This window comes from Vanellus vanellus (assembly GCF_965231255.1).
Source record: "Vanellus vanellus genome assembly, chromosome: 6".
Lineage (NCBI taxonomy): Eukaryota > Metazoa > Chordata > Aves > Charadriiformes > Charadriidae > Vanellus > Vanellus vanellus.
The window spans coordinates 35,370,683-35,391,562 of NC_138911.1; the positions used below are offsets into that span (position 1 = coordinate 35,370,683).

Below are 20,880 nucleotides of genomic sequence, written 5' to 3' on the forward strand. Positions count from 1 at the left end.
TCTGAATAAAATTTACTAAACCACAAAAATTATTAGAAATGTATCTCTTGGGATGACAAAACATGTACTATCCTTTTGTTCTATGTTATGCTAGCTCTGCCATCTCTTTATTAACAAAGTTCAGAGAAAACAGAATCATATGCACAAGAAAGATTTGAGAGTTACAGATATTAAAGAAGGGGGAATCTTCCTTGCATATTTCAGTAAACTGTACAGGATGGAAACATTTTTATGGTACTAGTAACAGGCAGGTTGTTGTTCCACAGCCAGACAAAAAGCTAATGGTCAATGAAAGAGTCCACTAGCACAACGATAAAATCATCTAGATGGTGCAGAAAAGATGACGTTGCTCCTTATCACTTCATTTCTGTGCAGTGGAAGCATCCTGAACAGCTCTATTCAAACTCAGAGCAGTCAATTCAGCTTGCACATCTCTTTCTGTTCTGTGACACAGATTTCAAAAGGTTAAGTTAAGGGTTAAACAATATAGCTGCCATTTGTCTGAGCCTAAAAAATGAAAATTGTCTCTCGGAGCTTAAAAGGTATGCCAGCGAACTCTGTATTTCTTTATGACTGTGCTCAGGGCATTTTGTGGGTAAGTATATTTCCTCGTCAACCTAGTATATTCTTTTGAGATTTTTTTCTTACTTTTTTCTAATGTCATGTAATAAGAACTTGGCAGAGTTAATAATAATTAATCTTTCTTGACAGGGATTACCTAACAGTTAAAATGTCTTCAAAATTACCTGCTTTGCATTCTTGACTTCATCAAAGTCTTGAGGAAATACAATACTGGGCTATGAAAAAAAAAAAAAAACACAAACAAAACACAAACAAAAGCCACACTGGAATTGTAACAGGCCGTCCAGCTTCCTGCAGCTAGTCTTATTTTTAAGTTCTACATATTTATACAGAGAAATTAAGCATTTTTATTGCCCATGGGGAAAAAAAACAAGCCAGAACAGGAAACACATGGCAAATTTAGTTTGAAGAGCTAACAGGAAAAAGACTGTCACTCAAATGCTTTTATGATGTCTTGTAAAATGAAGATTCAATCCATAATCACAGGCATTTATCAATTACACTGACTGATGGTAATACCATTAGGAAATCCACAGTGCATTAAGGGAATGTCAGTACCAGCTCCAATTTTATTCTTCACTTTTCATTATATATCCTACAAACTTTTTTTTTTTTTAAACACTTCCTGTGGAAACGTTTTTGCTGGTTTGCATCCTTTTACTTCTCTTAACCAACTATTTCATGCACAAAATTATCATCTTTTACAGCTGTATACTTACCAGTCTCAGCTGACCAAGAACAAAGATCCTTTCTGATGCAGTACTCATGGGATGGTAAGACATTTCAAAGAATATTATACCCAGACTAAACAGGTCCACTTTCTAAGGAAGAAAAAAATGGAAACTTAAATGTAATACCTGTGAATTCTCTGCAGAAGATAATAGCGGAGGAAAAAAAATAACGTTTTGGTTAAATTTCACAGTATATTACAGCCAGAGAGAGGGGTGGGTTTTTTTTGTGGTTTTGGTGTGGCTTTGTTTTGTTTGTTTGTTTTTAAGTTTTTGTTAAATAACACAACCCATTACGATTTGGTAGACTTCAATGCCTTCTATCATCACAGCACTGCCATGACATACAGGCCTACCTTCCACTTTGAAAGCATTCTTGCTTTGAAAATTCAGTTCATCTCTGCCTATAAACAGGATCCTCTTCAATGAAAAACTGCACCCCCACCTCCCAAAAATCACAGTCTAGGAATCCAGCAGAGCAATATATATTTCTGATTATGACATTTTACCTTAACTAAAGACTGTAAGATTTCTAGCCTATTTATCTATAAAGGTCCTCCATGACTACCTGCTTTCAACTTGAAGTCGCTTGCACCTAGTTATCATCACAGCACTGGTAAAAAAACTGACTTGCCCACATCCTTGGTCTCCTCTCAGAGGAATATTTCTCATTCCCTTGTCCATTGCAGCAGTCCCACCACACCCTGTTCCACCTTGAATTCACCTTTGTTGGCCAGGAATGACCTAAATTGTAGCTGGGACCTTAGATTCCACAATACCTTTTCATTAGGTCTACTTAATCATACCTGATTGTATGTAGACTTAGTGCTTCCTTGGACCTCTGGGCTGACATACAGCGCGGTGCCAACCATCCCTGTCAAATTACCTATGTGGCAAAAGATGAGAGTACTAGTTTCCAGAAAGTGGGAGAGCAATGCAGCATCAAAAGTCAAGTAAAAGAGTCCCTCATCTTCTGTCCTCATTTCTTCCAGGTTGGAATGCACTCCTTATTGCAAAAGACCCAGTCAAGAACAGTTTGCAGAACAGACAGTTCTTACCTTCACATGTCAAGTATCTGTGTCTGTCTATAGTATCTAAACCTATCTACTGCTTTACAGAATTGTAGTCTGTCAGCACGCAAATGATACAAGTAAGTTTCGCTTCCATTACACTCATCTTAAGACACACAATGTACTAAAGTTCTCTTTAAACACAAAATTCAGCCCCTTACAGAAGGTGTCAAAAAAACCCCAACCAAACACAAATCCCTGAAGTCTTGAAATTGTTGTGTACAGGCAAGAGAACAGAAGTGCAGATGGAACATTTAGACAGTATATCTATATAACTCCCTATGAGAAAAGCACTGATCTATGGCAGAAGGCTAGCAGTGGAAGCAAATTCATTTTTAGATAACAGTCAAAACTGCCAGATTATATGTAATATATCTACCCAAAAGTTTGTGGTTGGCTTCCTCCCCCCCCCCCCAAGTAAAAATAAGGTTTTATTTTCAAAGAATGAATGGAAGTTCTAACAGAGTATACAAGACTGCAGAATATAAGTGTTTGTTTAAAATAATTTAGGACAAGCTACCATGTAAACTAACCTGATGGGTCAGACATAGCAGAACTATCAGAGGGATTTTCTTCTTGTTTAGAAACCACCTGAAATCAGGAAAACAGACACCTGAAATGCTTCTATTGGCTTTTCTCACTGCTTTGGTTGGCAGTACATGGTTTAATACTAAAACCTTAGAAATAAACAAGTTTATGGCATTCACAATATAAAGTCCAATAAGCACTATGTTTTTACGTTTTATTTTCGTCTTTTGTGTTAGTACAACACCAAATTCAAGCTTCAGCATTCACTTTGAGTTGTACTTACTGCATTTGCTGGATGATCTGTAGCTAAACCAAAATCACCAATTTTGACATGATCATCTGAGTCTAAAAAAATGTTCACAGGTTTCAAGTCTCTGTGGATCATTCCCTGTTGCAGCAAGAGAACAAAAAAGAAACCCACAGAATATTAAACAATAAACAATTAAAAATAAAACTCTCTTTATAATAGACTGGAAAATCATATTACATACTTTTATTACAGTGAGGAATCTACTGCATTTAGTCACTGATGATTAATTTTGAAGACCATAGTCTGTAGCCCAGAAGCTAGAAACAATTTTCAGTGCCACCAGATACCTAACAAAATGTTTTCAAATGTGGTCAAATTTTCGTGACAAAGGAAAAAATCTGAACTGGTTCATTACAAAATTTCAAGTTTATAATAAAATATTCTAAACACCTAGGACAGATTAATAAAGGGCAAGGAACAAACCTTGCTAATAAACACCCAAAAATGAACAGAATATCAAGAAACCCATACAGAAAAAGGCATAACATAGATATTATGGACAGGTCATAACTGTCATATTTACTGACCTTTTCATGGATGTAAGCTAACCCATCTAAGATTTCTCGGAAAAGCCTCCAGAGCCGACTGGTGTCTTCATATAATCCTTGGTCAATAGTATCCCTTAACGTGCTCTTTTCACAATACTCCATCTTCATTTTTGCATATGTAGGGGACAGAGGGAAGAAAGAGCAGTTTTGTCAAGAAAAGAGACTGTTAGAAACTTGTCCCTGTGTGCACATTAATGGCTGGTTCTGTAACACAGTTCAGGAGCAAACAATACCACCTAAACATTCAGCTGTTTGGAATTATCCCAAGAGCTGTCTTTTAGCTGGAAAACATGCATTCACTTATGGGTCCTATCCCATTTTCTGGGACAATGGTACAAGCTTGTAGAGTAGTATATTCTCTAACATAAATGTTAAAAACAAGGTGAAACCAGCCAAGCCATAACACATGATTAAGCCATGCTTTACAGAATCTCTGGCTTTATTTTACTTGGTGTCTTAACTGCTTCTATTATGAATATACAAAACCCATGCAAACAAGCTTATTAAAATCTAATTCCATCTAACTGTATCTTAATGCTAGAGCTTGTCTGGAAGCAAGTCTGTTACAAAAAATTGCACATCACCACAGAACATTTAGCTAAAATAGTCGACTTCTCCCAGAAACAGTCTAACTGCTAACACAAAGGAGATATTGTCACTAGTAAAGCCTGAAGCTGCAAACCTGCGGGAATTTTATTTTGTGCCCACTGTTAGAGCCATACAATGGCTTTGCAAATTACTGTTCTTTGTTAAAAGAAAGTGCATACGCAATATAGTGCCTTTCAAGAGAATGAAGAATTTTTCACATGTGAAGAATTTTTCACCCCTGGAAGTTAACACAGTCCACTTCAACTCCACATTGGGAATCAACACCATAGCGAAACTCAAGAACACCAGCTACAGCGTTAGGGGTTGGGATGGATATTCTGAACAAATAACAAGCACAAGGCAAAACTGCTTTGGAAGCCACGGACTCAAGAAGGTTGGTTGGTTGGGTTGTTCTAAGGTTAGGTCAGGAGTTGCTAAATTTAACTTGCACACAAGCAACAACAGTGATCTCATTACACACCATGGCACTACAAAACTCTACTCTCTCCAGGCACAAGTACAGAGTCTCGGAAGGCATAACAAGCCATGTGCACTGTACAGTGCCTTCCACCAGCTAAGCCTTTCAGAAAACCAACACTGAACTTAGTCTCATTTGCATTTTTTAAAGGTCATAACTTTTCTCATGAAAACCAGCAATTAATCTCTGCAGGTTGGAATAAACAGCATCCTTTTATCTGAAAACGCAAGCACGTTTGTACCTGAATGTACAGATAATGCACTGTCTGAATGACTGGTGCCCTGTCTTCTCCATGGTTATTCTTCTCATTGTCGTCTTCATCCTTTATCACAATAAAAGTAACAGAACAGTTACTACAGGAAGCCACCCAGAGGTTTTTTTTATGCATGCTACTATTTTTTAATGGCTGTAACACATTGATGAAACCCACCTGCTATGGCTAAGTTTGAGTAACAGCAAAATAATACATTGACATTTTTGTAATGCCACTGCTTCTAAATAAACTAGAAAAACAGGTGTGACCCAACTCTCATTTTCAAAGTGAGAAGAAGTAGTATTTTGCCATCATTAGACACTGGAGAAAAACATTCCAGAAGACCTGGATGAACTTAAATCTCAAGGTATATCACATTTAAAAACCAAAATGTTGAAACTAAAATATACAAAGTTTACTTAACACGGTTAATAATGCAACACTCGCCCTCAGCCAGTAGTTTTGACATAGTGTATACATATAATGACAAAATGCACTGCCATATGATTAAATGATATATTTAAAGCTTTTTCATGCCGATGTACATTACAACAGAAAGAGGAAGGAGATGAAGCTTTAATAAAAGTATTTTACAGATCATCAGGACTGGTAATGACAGATTCTAGAAACTACAAAACTGTGTATTAGCTTTCCAGTGATACAGTCCACTGACTGTTCACAGCAAGCGCTGTGATACAAAATCTTATGATCAGCTAAAACCTTACACATTATTCTTACTTCCCATCTCTTTTGGCTGCTAACAACATGTATTATCATCACTTTCAAAAAGTGGCTAGTATGAGCAAATATATTGGTTTATATCATCTAAAAGCAGAACAGAATTTCAACTTCCAGATGATGTAAGACAATTCATACAGTTAACTGATAAATCACGTACATGCTGAAGTGTTAAACTTGCAATAACCAGCCTATTAAGTGCAACTCACGTTTAGCTAAATGTACAGTATGGGAAACAGAGTCCAGATTAGCTGCATCAGACTATGATTTCTAGGGAATGCAGCTCCTGATGGCACAACATTTAGTCTGACGGAACATAACCTTATATGGTTCTGTGCTCACACCAGAAGTGAAACAAAACTTCCCAGCTGAACTGTTTGCTTGTCAAAGACTATTTTATGATCTTTTCATTTTCACTAGCTTTATCTTTATACTTACTGGAAGATGTTCTTTACTGTTTTCATCCTCGTTATCAAAAATTATTTCGCTTTCAGAATCCGTGGTTGGTCTGTTTAAAGAAGAGAAAGAAAAAACAAACCAAAAGTTTTGGTTTTCCTTAAGTAAATATTACCAAGAAATATTTACCAAGAAATCTGGAAACTATTTGTGGGAAAAAAAAAAGAAAGTCTAATCTTCTGTTGAACACCTTCCATATGCCTTAAACAAACAAAAAAACCCAAACAACAAAATAAACCAAACCAAAATAAGTAACCTGCTTGCAAAGCAATACTTCCTTTGACACACAGTCTCTTAAAGGAAAAGTATATATTTTATCAGTAAAATTTAATTTCTATATTCAATAAGCGAAACTGAGATAAGTTTACTTACCTGCTTAAACAAAAAAAAAAAACATTATGAGTGAAAGAACCACTCCATACACAGAGGCAAGTATGAAATACATTTATAAAAATCAAAACAAGAAAAAAAGGAAAAGATATTTTTCAGGATTCTAATATTTCTCTGTTACTGTTTATTAAAAACTTTACTCAAGGTTGGAAAAGACAGTGCAACATCAAGTACAATTATGCATTCTCATAACATGAGAAGCCTAAATCAAAATTTTCCTCTTACACTGATGGTTTTTAGCTACAAATTTTCCTCTCCTTGCTGGGAGTCTATCTGCCTGCTGGCAAATACAGTGTTATTGAACCAGGGGACAGCATGAAAATACAGTGAACTACTTCTGACTAAAAAGGTGAGAATGATAAGACACAAACTTGGAAAAACCAACCCTGCTCATGTTCCCTACAGTGCCAATACTGAAGCCTACTTACAAAAATGAATGCGAGAACACCCCATCACCGTCATCATCATCGTCACTGGACTCCTGATCAGCTCCACTGAATTTGTTGCTGGAGGATCTTTCACATGAAGTACTCCACTCAACTGAACTTGTCAAAACCGGAGGAGGAGCATTAGCTTCCACATCATTTGTCTCCTCAGCGGTAGAGATGAAAAGACCAGCTTTGGTAAGCATTCTTTTCCCTTCGGTTGTTTCAGATGATGACACAGTGGGAATAGGACTTTCATGTTTTTCTATCCAAGCATTGTAATACCTCACAATATTCTCATGGTTCAGGCGGGAAAGTAATGTTACTTCCCCCTTAATCCTCCGAAATTGCTTGCTGGCAGGGTTTACACGGATACGTTTCACAGCGTAATAGCAACCATCAAGCTTATTTCTCACCTGCAAAATTCAAAGAAATCTAAATTCAAATGCTTACAAACATGTTACCAAGTAGAGTCAGAAACAGAATGATTGCATGGAAGAAGTAGTTTTCCTTCCATCTGAGAAACAACTACAATTCAAATGCAAGCTTCCCTCAGACTCACAGAAATCTCTCACAAAACTTACCAGCCTATTGAATTGCAGGTAAAAACCACAACACAGGCACAGGACAGTAGAAAATAATAAATAAAACCAAGCAAACATCGAGTATATTGTTTTGCTTCAGAGAAAAAAAAAAACATCACCAAAAAGGAATCGATAGAGGGAAATAATTTTTATACCATACCTTGATGACTGCTCCAAAAGCCCCTTTACCAAGTAATTTTAGCTCTTCGAACTCATTGTAGTAGCGTGAAAATTGTCTCTGTGTTTCTGTGAAGAATGAAGCACTGGATATCTGACTGCTGGGCACAACTGTTTCGATGCAATCTATACCTGCCGAATCTGTAACAAGGACAACAAAATTACCACCACTGTCAGGATGGGGGCATGGGGATAAATCACAAGGGACCATCAAGTAAGCATCATGAAGATAAAACCTAACTTCAAGAGCAACTTAAACCTAAAATACAGAAGTGCTCTGCTGTGTAGAGTTAAGCTCTGGTACAAGCATAAACATTAATACAGTTTTTAATTACCAACATTGATTATGCTGGACAAAGGAACTGATTCTAAACAAGAACATAATGAGGGAAGAAGTCTTCGCAGAATGAAGAAGAACAGCATCTTCCAAGGAGAAAGTTATGTCTGACATTTACACTGTGCAGGAGGTGGATGAATTTAGAGGCTTAATTAAAGCATCAGCTGCTTCTACTGAAGAGACAACAGCAGTCAGTCTACCTCAGCTAGTCATGGATATAAAAGCTAGTATGGTCTTTAACTCCTAGGTTAGTTAACGTAAAACATTTATGCAGTCTTGTGAAGCTCTAGCACATCTCAATTTTTTCTGTTATTACAGGCACGTAGTCCACTTATTTAGCAGAATACAGAAAGAACCAAGTTTCTTACCATCTAGATTTTCTTCAGCTACAGGAATTTTCATTCGTGGAATGTTTATGAAACTATGTTGTAACAACTGCTGCGGAGTCCATCTTTCCTTATCTTCCAAGCAAACACATCTGTTAGCAAACCAATAAGAGAACTGTTCACAGCTCTATTCCTATCAGGCCTCAGTGTTCAAAGAGGTCTCCTTATATTTAAGAAATTATCACCTTTATCTTTCAGATGGGAATCAGAAGCAAAGACAGGCTAAATGACTTATTCCCAGTGACACACAAAGCTGGTGGCAGGGCAGAGAAGAAGAGAGCACCAGACCTGTTCTCCTGAATCCCAGATTAGCAGCCTGAGCCGTGAGTGAGCAATCACCTCTTCTCTAGAAACTATGACTAGCGACACAGGGGTATTTAGCTGCTCTTTCAAAAAACTGTTCAAGTATTTAAAAAAAAAAGAAAAAAAAATTCAAAGATCAAAAGATAGAGGAACACAACAAACATACTTTTCCAGAAAGTCTTGGAAGTCAGCAGGTAAATTGGTAGGAACAGCAACTGGATATTCCTTGGTTACTTGGCCCTGGCTGAGTGAAAGCAGAAGCAAGCCCAGACTCCATACATCTCCTTTTTTTCCAGGTTTGCTGGGAAGACCATCCTCACTAAAACGAACTTTGGTTTGCTCAAAAACATCTGCTTTGCAGATATCAGCTAAGCGTTTGGAAATGCTGTAGTCTGTCACCTTGATGTTTCCTTCAGCATCTACCAGGATACTGGAAGCACAAAGAACTTTGTGCACTACTGAATTATTGTGCAAGTAGTCGAGAGCTGACAAGATCTGGGTCACATAATGGCGCAACTGCTCAATTGGAACTGGAGTCTCTTTGTGTAGGTATGTAGAAAGGCTGTAACCACTTATGTGCTCCACTAAAATGTCCACCACAATTGAATCGTCCCGTTCTTTAAGGTTCATACATTTATAGTGTACTATGTTTGGGTGACTTAGCTTCATCAGTGAGCTGAACTCTGTTTCTGCACCCTGAAGCTGTTAGAAAAACACAACATAACATGCATTGTGTCATATCTCATGAACACACCATATACATATACAAAATACATATAAAATATATGACATTCTCATCCTTTTCTGAAAAGGAAGTATTGTACACAAGGGGCAAGAACAACTTTGGTTTCTGCCAGGTAAGCTTGATTCCCTCTTTCTTCAGAATTTTAATATTTTATTTATGCATACTTGCAAATACACCTTCTTGCATTTATATTATTGTAAATAAACTCCTGAATGCCCCAATACACCTATCTTCTGTGATGCGGATTCTCTAAACACTAGCATTTTCAAGCTCATCACCACCCTCTCAAGTTTATATTAAACTAGCAGCCTCAAGAAAAGCACTGAACCCCACCCAACCTTTATTAAGCCAAATACAAAATATGGGCATTACCTGTTTCTTACACTTCTCAATCTTTTCTATTTCATGTGATGTAAGAAACCTTCCCATCTTTTTTTGCCAGTGCAGAACCCACTCATATACTAAGACAAAGTCTCCACTGCGAATTTCCAAGGCATTGTAGACTGATTTACCAAGCTGTTCATCCTTGCCTATACATAAAGACAGAGAAGAGGAATATAGCTTCTTTTGTTTCTAAGGACTTGACAAATGCTCCTGCAAATGCTAAATAAACGCCAGTAAGCCCGTTTTCCACAATTTTAGAAACAAAACCCTACTTAGAACTAAACAAGATCCATACCTACATGGTAGGTACAGAAAATACCAGGTCTGATGAGACCGAATGCTATGTAGCAGTAGTCAAATGCAAGCAGTAGCACATTGGTAAAAAATTGCTGCACATTTTAAAGAATTTCACGTTTTAATAAACAAACACTCTTCCTGCTGAGCAAATGCTGAGCTCTACACACAATAACATAATTGTTCATCCTCAAACTGCAAAACAATAAAATTCCCTTTGCTCCAGAGTCTTTCAGGCTGTTCATACTGCCACTGAAGAAGTGCTATGTTGAAAATGGACAATGAAAACATTTGATAGTCCGTTTGTATGGGCACTTCATGGAGGCCTTTCAGCTCTGAAAGTCTCCTATCATTGCCTGCATTTATGTTTTCACTAAAACTGCTGCTTTTATGACATTGTTATCAGCAGCAATGCAAAGATAGTAAGCATGCATTTCTAACCCTGTGCTTATCACTGGTTTCACATGTTACTGAAAGCTAAATGAATTCTTGCTTGGTAGTCAAGTGTATCTGACAAGCTAGCTATTTAAATTTAAAAGCAAATAGTTTTCAGTATTATTTTAGTTATGTAGAGAATATAAAATGTTGAGAAAGTAGGTTTTGGGTTTTTTTTTTTTTTATGGCTATTCAGTTATTTAATTGTGCCTGGAAAAAGCAGATTTTTACTTAAAATAGTCCTAAGAAAATCCAAAACGTTTACCACAAAGTAACTTTCCCTATTACTCTCTCACACTCTACTGTGAAATTTCACACTGCACAACAATATTCTCTCCACCCTTGCTGCTCGTACCTGTTAACATTGTTTAAGTTCTCCCCCTCAAAAAGAACAACAGCCCAAACCCCAGTATTTCAAGCTGCAATTGTAATTTTACTTACTTAGACATTTTCCTTTATGGACAATAAGTTGTCCAGAACCACTTGTGCTGAAGTTCAAAACTTCGTAATTTCCAGGGGACTCTTCATTATTACTAACAGAAAACTGGCGTTCTCGTCTGCAATGTGAACAGAGCATTTTTCTCCAACTCAAAAAGATAGGATTGTTGCAGTCCCTAGTCCCTAAAGATACCAATTCTGCAAGAGGATTAGCTTTCAGAGACTTTTCTGTCCAATTATAATAGCCATTAATTTCTAAGACACTGAGTGCAGGTATGTTTCATTAGAAATCCAGCATTTTAGCAGCAACATCATGCTGCACTGGGTCTCTATATTCAAAGCCAGGAGTTGAATCCAAACCTCAGTACTTCTGCATCTTAGGATGATGCTCTCAGTAAACATACTACAGCTCTGAAAAATATGTGTTTGACTTGATTTGTGTTCTCTTTCAAAACACTACAAAAAGCAAATAAATGCAATTTTGGGAGTTCATTCCAGCTTTAGCTTAATTATTTTTCCTAATTTAAAATGGGTTTCCCATTTGCCTCCTTTACTACTCTAAACTCCTCCTTCAAGAAAAGGGAAGTTTTGCAAAAGCTTTCAATGCAAGCATGATTAGGGAGTTTCTTCTCACATTCATGTATGGAGCCGCACGTGATATCAGAAAGAACTCAAGACCACTAACCCAAATCAACCTCCATTGTGTGACAGCAAAGACATGAGGGGTAGTGATAATTTGGTAGCTACAGTAGTGTCTGAGTATGATCAGGTGCGAATTAGGGCTTGTCCCCCCAAGAAAGTGGCAGGACAATTAGCCCAGCTGAAGTGCATCTATACTAATGCACGCAGCATGGGAAATAAACAGGAGGAGCTGGAGGCCATTGTACAGCAAGGAAACTATGATATAGTTGCCATCACAGAAATGTGGTGGGAGGACATACACAGGTGGAGTGCTGTAATTGATGGCTACCAACTCTTCGATAAGGATAGGCAAGGAAGGAGAGGTGGTGGGGTGGCCCTCTATGTTAGGGGCAGTTTTGAATGTCTGGAACTTAACAGTGTGGATGACAACACTGAGTGTGTATGGATAAGAATTAAGGGGAAGGCCAATAAGGCAGACATCGCGATGGGAGTTTGTTATAGACCTCCTAATCAGGATGTAGAAGCCGATGAAGTATTCTATAAGCAGCTGGCAGAGGTCTCACAATCATCTGCCCTTATTCTTGTGGGGGACTTCAACTTCCCAGACGTCTGCTGGAAATACTATGCAGCAGAGAGGGAACAGTCATGGAGGTTCCTGGAGTGTGTGGAAGACAACTTCCTAACACAGCTGGTGAAGGAACCAACTAGGGGAAGTGCACTACTGGACCTACTGTTTGTTAACAGAGAAGGTCTTGTGGGGGATGTAAAGGTTGGAGGTCGCCTTGGGCAGAGTGATCATGAAATGATAGAATTTTCAATTCTTGATCACGTAAGGTGGGGAGCCAGCAGAACTGCCACCTTGGATTTCCGAAGGGCAGACTTTAGCCTGTTTAGGAGCATGGTCGAGAGTGTCCCTTGGGAGGCAGTTTTGAAGAGCAAAGGTGCCCAGGAAGGCTGGGCATACTTCAAGCAGGTGCTCTTAAAAGCGCAGGAGAAGGCCATCCCCTTGTCTCGAAAAACGAGCAGACGGGGAAGACGACCAGCCTGGCTAAATAGAGAAATTTGGCTGGACCTCAGGAAAAAAAGGAAAGTTTACATTCTCTGGAAAAGGGTGTTGGCAACTTATGAGAACTATCAAGATATAACAAAGCTATGTAGGGGGAAAATGAGAAGGGCCAAAGCTCAATCAGAACTCAGCTTGGCCACTGCAGTTAAAGACAATAAGAAGAGATTCTTTGAGTATATCAGTAGAAAAAGGAAGACTAGGGAAAATGTAGGCCCACTGGTGAATGAGACAGGTGCCCTAGTGGTGGAAGACAGAGAAGGCAGAGTTACTGAATGCCTTCTTTTCTTCGGTCTTCACTGCTAAAGCTGTCCCTCATGAATCCCATACTCTGAAGGCAAAGGGGAAGGTCTGGAGAGAGGAAGATTTTCCCTCAGTTGAGGAGGACAGTGTCAGAGACCACTTGGCCAAGCTGGACATTCACAAGTCCATGGGCCCTGATGGCATGCATCCGCGAGTGCTGAGAGAGCTGGCGGATGTTATTGCTAGACCGCTCTCCATCGTCTTTGAACGGTCATGGAGAACAGGAGAGGTGCCTGAGGACTGGAGGAAGGCTGACATCACTCCCATCTTCAAAAAAGGCAAGAAGGAGGACCCAGGGAACTACAGACCGGTTAGTCTCACCTCTGTCCCTGGGAAGGTAATGGAGCGACTCATTCTGGATGTCATCTCCAGACACGTTGAGGAACAGGAAGTGATTGGAAGTGGTCAACATGGATTTACCAAGGGTAAATCATGCTTGACCAATCTGATAGCTTTCTATGATGTTATAACTGGTTGGCTGGATGAGGGGAGAGTCGAGTCGTGGATGTCATCTACCTTGACTTTAGCAAGGCTTTTGACACTGTCTCCCATGACATCCTCATTAGGAAGCTGAGGAAGTATGGGCTAGATGAGGTGACAGTGAGGTGGATTGAGAGTTGGCTGCGGGACAGAACTCAGAGGGTTGTGATCAGCGGCACAGAGTCTAGTTGGAGGCCTGTAACCAGTGGTGTCCCCCAGGGGTCAATACTTGGTCCAATTTTGTTCAGTATATTCATTAATGACCTGGATGAGGGGACAGAGTGTATCCTCAGCAAGGTCGCTGATGATACCAAACTGGGTGGGGTGGCTGACACCCCAGAGGGCCATGCTGCCATCCAGCGTGACCTGGACAGGCTGGAGAGCTGGGCAGAGAAGAACCTAATGAGGTTCAACAAAAGCAAGTGCAAGGTCCTGCACCTGGGGAGGAAGAATGCTAGGCACCAGTATAGGTTAGGGGTGGACCTGCTGGAAAGTAGCTTGGAGGAGAAGGATCTGGGGGTTGTGGTAGACAGTAAATTATCCATGGCCCAGCAATGTGCCCTTGTCGCCAAAAAGGCCAATGGAATCCTGGGCTGCATAGGGAAGAGTGTGGCCAGGAGGTCGAGGGAGGTCATTCTCCCCCTCTACTCTGCACTGGTGAGGCCACAACTGGAATACTGTGTCCAATTTTGGGCTCCCCAGTTCAAGAGGGACAGGGAACTGCTGGAGCGAGTCCAGCAAAGGGCAACTAAGATGATTAAGGGCTTGGAGCATCTGCCTTATGAGGAAAGGCTGAGAGAGCTGGGACTCTTTAGCCTGGAGAAGAGAAGGCTGAGGGGAGACCTTATTATGGCGTACAAGGATCTAAAGGGTGGGTTGAAGGAGGATGGAGCCAGGCTCTTTTCAATGGTTCCAAGTAACAGGACGAGGGGCAATGGGCACAAGTTAGAACACAGGAAGTTCCCTTCAAATACACGGAAACACTTCTTTACGGTGAGGGTGACAGAGCACTGGAGCAGGCTGCTCAGGGAGGTTGTGGAGTCCCCTTCTCTGGAGATTTTCAAGACCCGCCTGGATGCAGTCCTGAGTAATGTGCTCTAGGCAATCCTGCTTTAGCAGGGGAGTTGGACTAGATGATCTCTAGAGGTCCCTTCCAACTCTGATAATTCTGTGATTCTGTGATTACTTCCTGGTACATTGTATTTCAAAGTTATAATAGAAATATCACCATTGCAAGAGTACCCTCCAAATAAATGTAATCACTTATAGAGATCACAGGACTATATGAAGGGTAACGTAGAAGCTCTTTCAAAATATTGAATTTATTTAAAAAAAAAAAAAAAGGAAAAAGGTGCTACATAGAAAGGACATGCCACAGGGCACTTCTTACGAGTGCTGTGTAAAGAAAAATAGACAAAGAAAGCACATGGCTTTCTGAATTCAACTATATTTATAAATTAAATTATTTTAGATTTTAATAATCTTCTACAAGTTTGTGTCTCAGCAGCCAAAATTCCAGGTTTCATAAACAGATAAAAATACAGCACCACTGTTCTTGTGAAAAGAGGTCTCAGAAAACTAAACACATCTAGCTTTTGCTTAACTCTACAAACATGACATCACGAGAATTTTCAACGTTTCAAAGTCCTTTTTGATTATTTTCACCATTGCTAAATTAAGTAACTGCGGTTTTGGTGTTTGGTTTTTTTTTGTTGTTTGGGGTTTTTTTTTTTGTTTGTTTGTTTTAATAAGAACACATAACGTAAGAATTTTTGTGGAAAGTTAATATAAGTCCATTGTAGGTGCTCTGCATTAAAGCATAGTAACAAACTTTTGACACATTTATCACAGTATCACAGTATGCTAGGGATTGGAAGGGACCTCAAAAGATCATCTAGTCCAATCCCCCTGTCGGAGCAGGAACACCTAGATGAGGTTGCACAGGAAGGCGTCCAGGCGAGTTTTGAATGTCTCCAGAGAAGGAGACTCCACAACCTCCCTGGGCAGCCTGTGCCAGTGCTCTGTCACCCTCACTGAGAAGAAGTTTCTTCTCAAATTTAAGTGGAACCTCTTGTGTTCCAGCTTGAATCCATTACCCCTTGTCCTATCATTGGTTGCTACTGAGAAGAGCCAGGCTCCATCCTCATGACATTCCCCCTTTATATATTTATAAACGCTAATAAGATCACCCCTCAGTCTCCTCTTCTCCAAACTAAAGAGACCCAGCTCCCTTAGTCTTTCCTCATAAGGGAGATGCTCCACTCCCTTAATCATCTTAGTTGCCCTACGCTGGACTCTCTCCAGCAGCTCTCTGTCCTTCTTGAACTGAGGGGCCCAGAACTGGACACAATATTCCAGATGCGGTCTCACCAGGGCAGAGTAGAGGGGAAGGAGGACCTCTCTCGATCTACTAACCACCCCCCTTCTAATATAGCCCAGGATGCCATTGGCCTTCTTGGACACAAGGGCACAGTGCTGGCTCATGGTCATTCTGCTGTCCACCAGGACCCCCAGGTCCCTTTCCTCTACACTGCTCTCTAACAGGTAGCTCCCCATCCCATACTGGAACCTGGGGTTGTTTCTGCCCAGATGTAGGACCCTACACTTTCCCTTGTTGTATTTCATTAAGTTATTCCCTGCCCAAATCTCCAGCCTGTCCAAGTCTCTCTGGATGGCAGCACAGCCCTCTGGCGTGTCAGACACTCCTCCTAGCTTAGTGTCATCAGCAAACTTGCTGATAGTACACTCAATTCCCTCATCTAAATCATTGATGAATATATTGAATAATATGGGCCCCAGTACCGACCCTTGAGGCACTCCACTGGTTACCGGCCTCCACTTATCTTGTTCCACAAGCACAGGCAGTGTCTCATTTTGTTATACTAAGATTAGCAAGAAGATATGAAGAGAGATTTATGGTCTATCAACCACCATACAGAAATAACTGCCAAATACAACTTGAGATAGGCAAAGGGAAGAGGTGGCAGAAAGAGTCGAAGTAGGACAGACCAAAGAAAAACTCCTGCTTCAGGTACCTAGTGTTGCTGATATATAATGTGAAAACAATTTTGAAGTCTATAGACAATAAAAACACCCAGGAATACACTATTTCCATTAAAACAACAGTCCAAATAAAAAGTCATTGGCACAATCTGAATCAAAACTAGGAAAAATACCAGGATATCTCCACTGTCCTTGACAGTTATATTGGCTATGAAGACAGGAAAGGGGATAAAAAATAAAATAAAATAAAAAAAAAAAAAACCAACCCCCCCCAAACCACAACCTACCTATATCCTTACCAATCCTAACCTAGATGAGTTACATACCGGCAAAAGAATCCTCCAATAACTCTAATCTTCCCTCCAGTAAGTTGCTCTGTAAATGCAGTCAGCATTATGAGATTCTCCAACAAGGAACTTTATACCAGTATATCTTTACAGCAAAAGCTTTGAGATGAATATAAGCTTTAATTTATCGTGCTAGTCCAAAACCTTCATTAGCTGATTTAAAAATATTTTTTTTCTGCAATTGCCAACGTATTGCATACTTTTAAGAAATTAAGTAAGCCCTGAATATACCTGCCAATGATTGCCAAATACTTTGTAAGTTAAACTAAGGGCCAAGCTGACTCTCTTAATTGGAAAGTTCCCCAGTCATCCATAGCATGTGAATTAGTTAAACCATACCAAATGAACAGGGGGAGGGAGACCAAAGCAAACAGCTGAGCAACACAGCACATTACTCTCATGCCTTCAAATTTCATTTTGAAATCTAATGTTTGGAAAAAAAAAAAAAAAAATCCACATGCAAACTGACATACTTTGAACGTCCAGCTGAATTTGGTCGGTGTTTATTATTCACTCCATGTTCCAAACAGCTCCCATTTAAACTGGAAGCAACTCTATATCCTGCAGCATCTCTCCTGTGAGAATTTTCTTGACTTGTCAGAGCAGCTACTTCCAAACGTTCCTATAAAGCAGGAAAACCACCAAGTGAGTACAGAAACTGCTCCTGTGCTCAAAATACACATGTACTTGACTATCATTCTGTAATGTTACCCAGTTCCAAAAGAAATAGGTTTTCATCGTAAATGTACATATGCGGCTGAGTAAGAAGTGCTAGCATTTAGTAAATACCCTTCAGCAAGAAGTGCTGGCATTTAGGAAATACCCTTCAGCGCTGTCCATAGGCAAGAATGTAAGTTCTTTACAATGAAACTGGAAACATTAACATACTAGCTTTTTTCCCATGTCTGTTTGAAAATATCCATGTTAGTACACTTAAGGTGCTAAAATACTAAGGTATTTTCTCTTACAGTTGATTTTATTCCAGAAGTAAACCCCATATAATCAAGAACCTATTTTAACCTAGATCTATTAGGAGCACTGCATGAGAAAAAATATCCAGACCAATTCAGTCACATAAATCTCTCAAATTTTTTACAAGTATATGCAACAGAAAAAGTTATTGCAATGGTTTTTGCATGCCTGCTTAGAAAGAATACCTGTTTGGCAATCTCTTTCTTTTTTCTTTCTTCTCTTTTCTCTTCCTCCCTTCTCTGAATCTCGTTAAGGATTTCACGTTGCTGAAATGAATTTTGGTGTTGTTAGAAATGCAGCAGTACATGCAATATAACTGCTAATCTTACCTTGGTTAAAAAAAAAAAAAAAAGCAAGCTTTGAAGATGATTTTGAAAAGTGTTAAAGAAGACTTGTGGATCTCACAAAAATAAAAAAATAGAAGTCAGGATAGCTCTCCTGAGGAAGTTAACAGTATCAATTGTATGATACAGGAGAACAGAGTTGCAGACAAAAAATTACTTCTACTGACAGACCCAACAATAAAGTTTCGTACACAGAAAAGGCAAAGAAATAAGCTAACGCATTCTTTTAAGAAAAGAGCTATTCTATACGTAGACCCAGTGTGGAGACTCCACACTACTAGTCTCTGTGAGACTTAAACAAACCCTCTCGTTTCTACTGAACAGCGTATGCAGGTTCAAGGTCTCTTTAGATTAAATTTATTATGCTCTAGAGAAGTTTGTCATAGTGAAAATTCCAGTCACCCTATGGGTGAAGGTATGATTACCTATCTGTCTGGCTAATACTTCCTAGCTGAAGATGGAATGCACTTCATATATACATTTGCTTACACTTTTGTATAAAGTCCTCTTTATAAATGGTTTTCATAAGACCAGGAATCAACATTTACATTTGTTTCAGACATAAATATTTCTCAGGGTTAAAAACACGTAACTAAAATATTACAATAGCAGCAGCAGATAGTTCATATAGTACATATCGATAGACTCATACTGACAGGTCTGACCACTTAATAATTCACTAAAACCCACTGCTATGCAGAACGATTCACAGAATATGATTGTTTATGTTATTTTAAGAATACAGGGTTATTCACACTTTAATTTCTCTTACCTCCTGCTCCTCTCTTCTCTTAACTTCTTGTGCCCTACGCAATTCCTCTTGAGCCAGTCTTTCTTGTTCTTTTTGATGATTTTTTAGCATCTCTTCATGAAAAGACTTGGAAGGTGGTTTATTATACTCACTGAGAAATGACTGTACATGGTCAGCAAGTTCAAATATCATTACCTGAAAGAAAATAAATATGAATGACATGCACAGTTCAAGGAACAAGTAGATCACATACTAAAATGATACCCAACTTGAGAAAGCAATACAGCAGCAGCGTGACTGATGATTTTGTTACTTATCAGGGAGAATTTACCATATTTCAGTATTTTTTGTCAGAGCTACTTATTAATAAACTGTAACATGAAAAATCCCTGACTACAGTAGCAAAGACAGCAAAAATTACTGAAAGACAGCCTACTTCAAATATCTTCTTTTTCTAAAAAAGAAAAAAAAAACAAAACAAAACAAAACTTTTCTCATCTTCTTTTAGGCATATTTTTCTATTCACAAAGATATGTATTTATGACAAATGAGCTGCAACAGAATGAATCCTTTGCAATTGTTTATTACTGTATCTACTGTAATGAAATACTTATTTCACTGCTAACATGAAATCCAGTCCTTCCTCCGCAAACTAGACACCCCCCCCTCAGTTAGAACTGTAAAGCCACTTAGGGCATTTCACATCCATATAACCACAACTACTAAAATAAGGATTGCACTGAAAACTCAGCTGAATTCTGCTACGTGGTCTGCAAGGTTGGAATCAATTTTCAGTTACTGTTTACTTGAACTGGGTATGTACCGATGATCTGTTGACCTGTTGGGGCTTAAGTTTTCATCAGTCTAGTAGCATCCCTTTATTAATTCAAGCAATCCACAGTGCTAATCGACCATCGTATCTCCAGAATTAAAGAACAGTACATCAGAAAGATGCATCCCAGCAGTGTGCAGCAGCACTGAGCTGGATTTCCATGTACATGTGGGAGAAAAGCCCAACTAAATTGCACCATTTGCCTGTAACAGGCTGACATTTAGAAGATTCTCAAACACTGAATCCCCTGCTTGAAAGTAAGAATGAAGCCAGGAGGCAATTCAGAATAGAAAGAATAGCACAATATATGTATATCTGACATGTGCAAACTAATATATATTTCCCAGGTTACTAATCAGAAGGCAGGGTGATCATGCATGCACACACATATAAATAAAAAGGATGAGTCTCAATAATGAAAAAAAACACAAACAATCTACTGTTCACTTTGACAGGTAACTGAGGTATTTTCAGATTTTCCATATTGCAGAATATACTTTAATAAAGAATACCTGCCAAGGCAGAGAGAACAGTTATCCCCCTTTCCCTCCAGAGAAAGTAATTCAGGACTGTATTACATATGTCATTCATGAAAAATGTGTGTCATACACGTAACTCACAGCTGTATCTACACATTGCTGGAGCAAGTACTGTTCTTGCTTTGAAAAATTAACATGAGGAAAACCTATGACACATTTGTAGCTCCTCTTAATGAGATCAGAAATCAAACTGGGATTTGAAGCCCTACAGGCCAATAGCTCTCCTGGGGTCAGTTGTGAGTAGACTGAGTATATATCATCATATGGTTTAGTGGTTACTCAGGAAATACGAGGTTCAAATTCTCTATTGATTGTCCATAGCACAGTCATTACAAAAAAGAAAAAAATATCCAGAATACACTGTTAAACTGCTAATTTCCAAAGATACTGAAAAAGTTGAGGAAATTCTTGGTTATTGAACAGAATG

General features: G+C 39.0%; 1 protein-coding gene across 1 annotated transcript in view; it reads right to left on the minus strand.

The window, feature by feature from the left end:
* EIF2AK4 (eukaryotic translation initiation factor 2 alpha kinase 4) overlaps nt 1-20,880 on the minus strand; it is a 46,268-nt gene that overhangs the window by 20,748 nt on the left and 4,640 nt on the right. Inside the window, exons 4-20 of the mRNA XM_082484855.1 lie at nt 19,104-19,277; nt 18,173-18,253; nt 17,489-17,637; nt 11,181-11,296; nt 9,999-10,156; nt 9,048-9,583; nt 8,561-8,670; nt 7,839-7,996; nt 7,098-7,510; nt 6,262-6,331; nt 5,074-5,154; nt 3,746-3,868; nt 3,192-3,296; nt 2,914-2,971; nt 2,117-2,196; nt 1,302-1,403; nt 747-797 (exon numbers count right to left, since the gene is read on the minus strand). Coding sequence (XP_082340981.1) covers nt 747-797; nt 1,302-1,403; nt 2,117-2,196; nt 2,914-2,971; nt 3,192-3,296; nt 3,746-3,868; nt 5,074-5,154; nt 6,262-6,331; nt 7,098-7,510; nt 7,839-7,996; nt 8,561-8,670; nt 9,048-9,583; nt 9,999-10,156; nt 11,181-11,296; nt 17,489-17,637; nt 18,173-18,253; nt 19,104-19,277 — 2,565 coding nt within the window. The remainder of the gene's footprint in view (nt 1-746; nt 798-1,301; nt 1,404-2,116; nt 2,197-2,913; nt 2,972-3,191; nt 3,297-3,745; nt 3,869-5,073; nt 5,155-6,261; nt 6,332-7,097; nt 7,511-7,838; nt 7,997-8,560; nt 8,671-9,047; nt 9,584-9,998; nt 10,157-11,180; nt 11,297-17,488; nt 17,638-18,172; nt 18,254-19,103; nt 19,278-20,880) is intronic.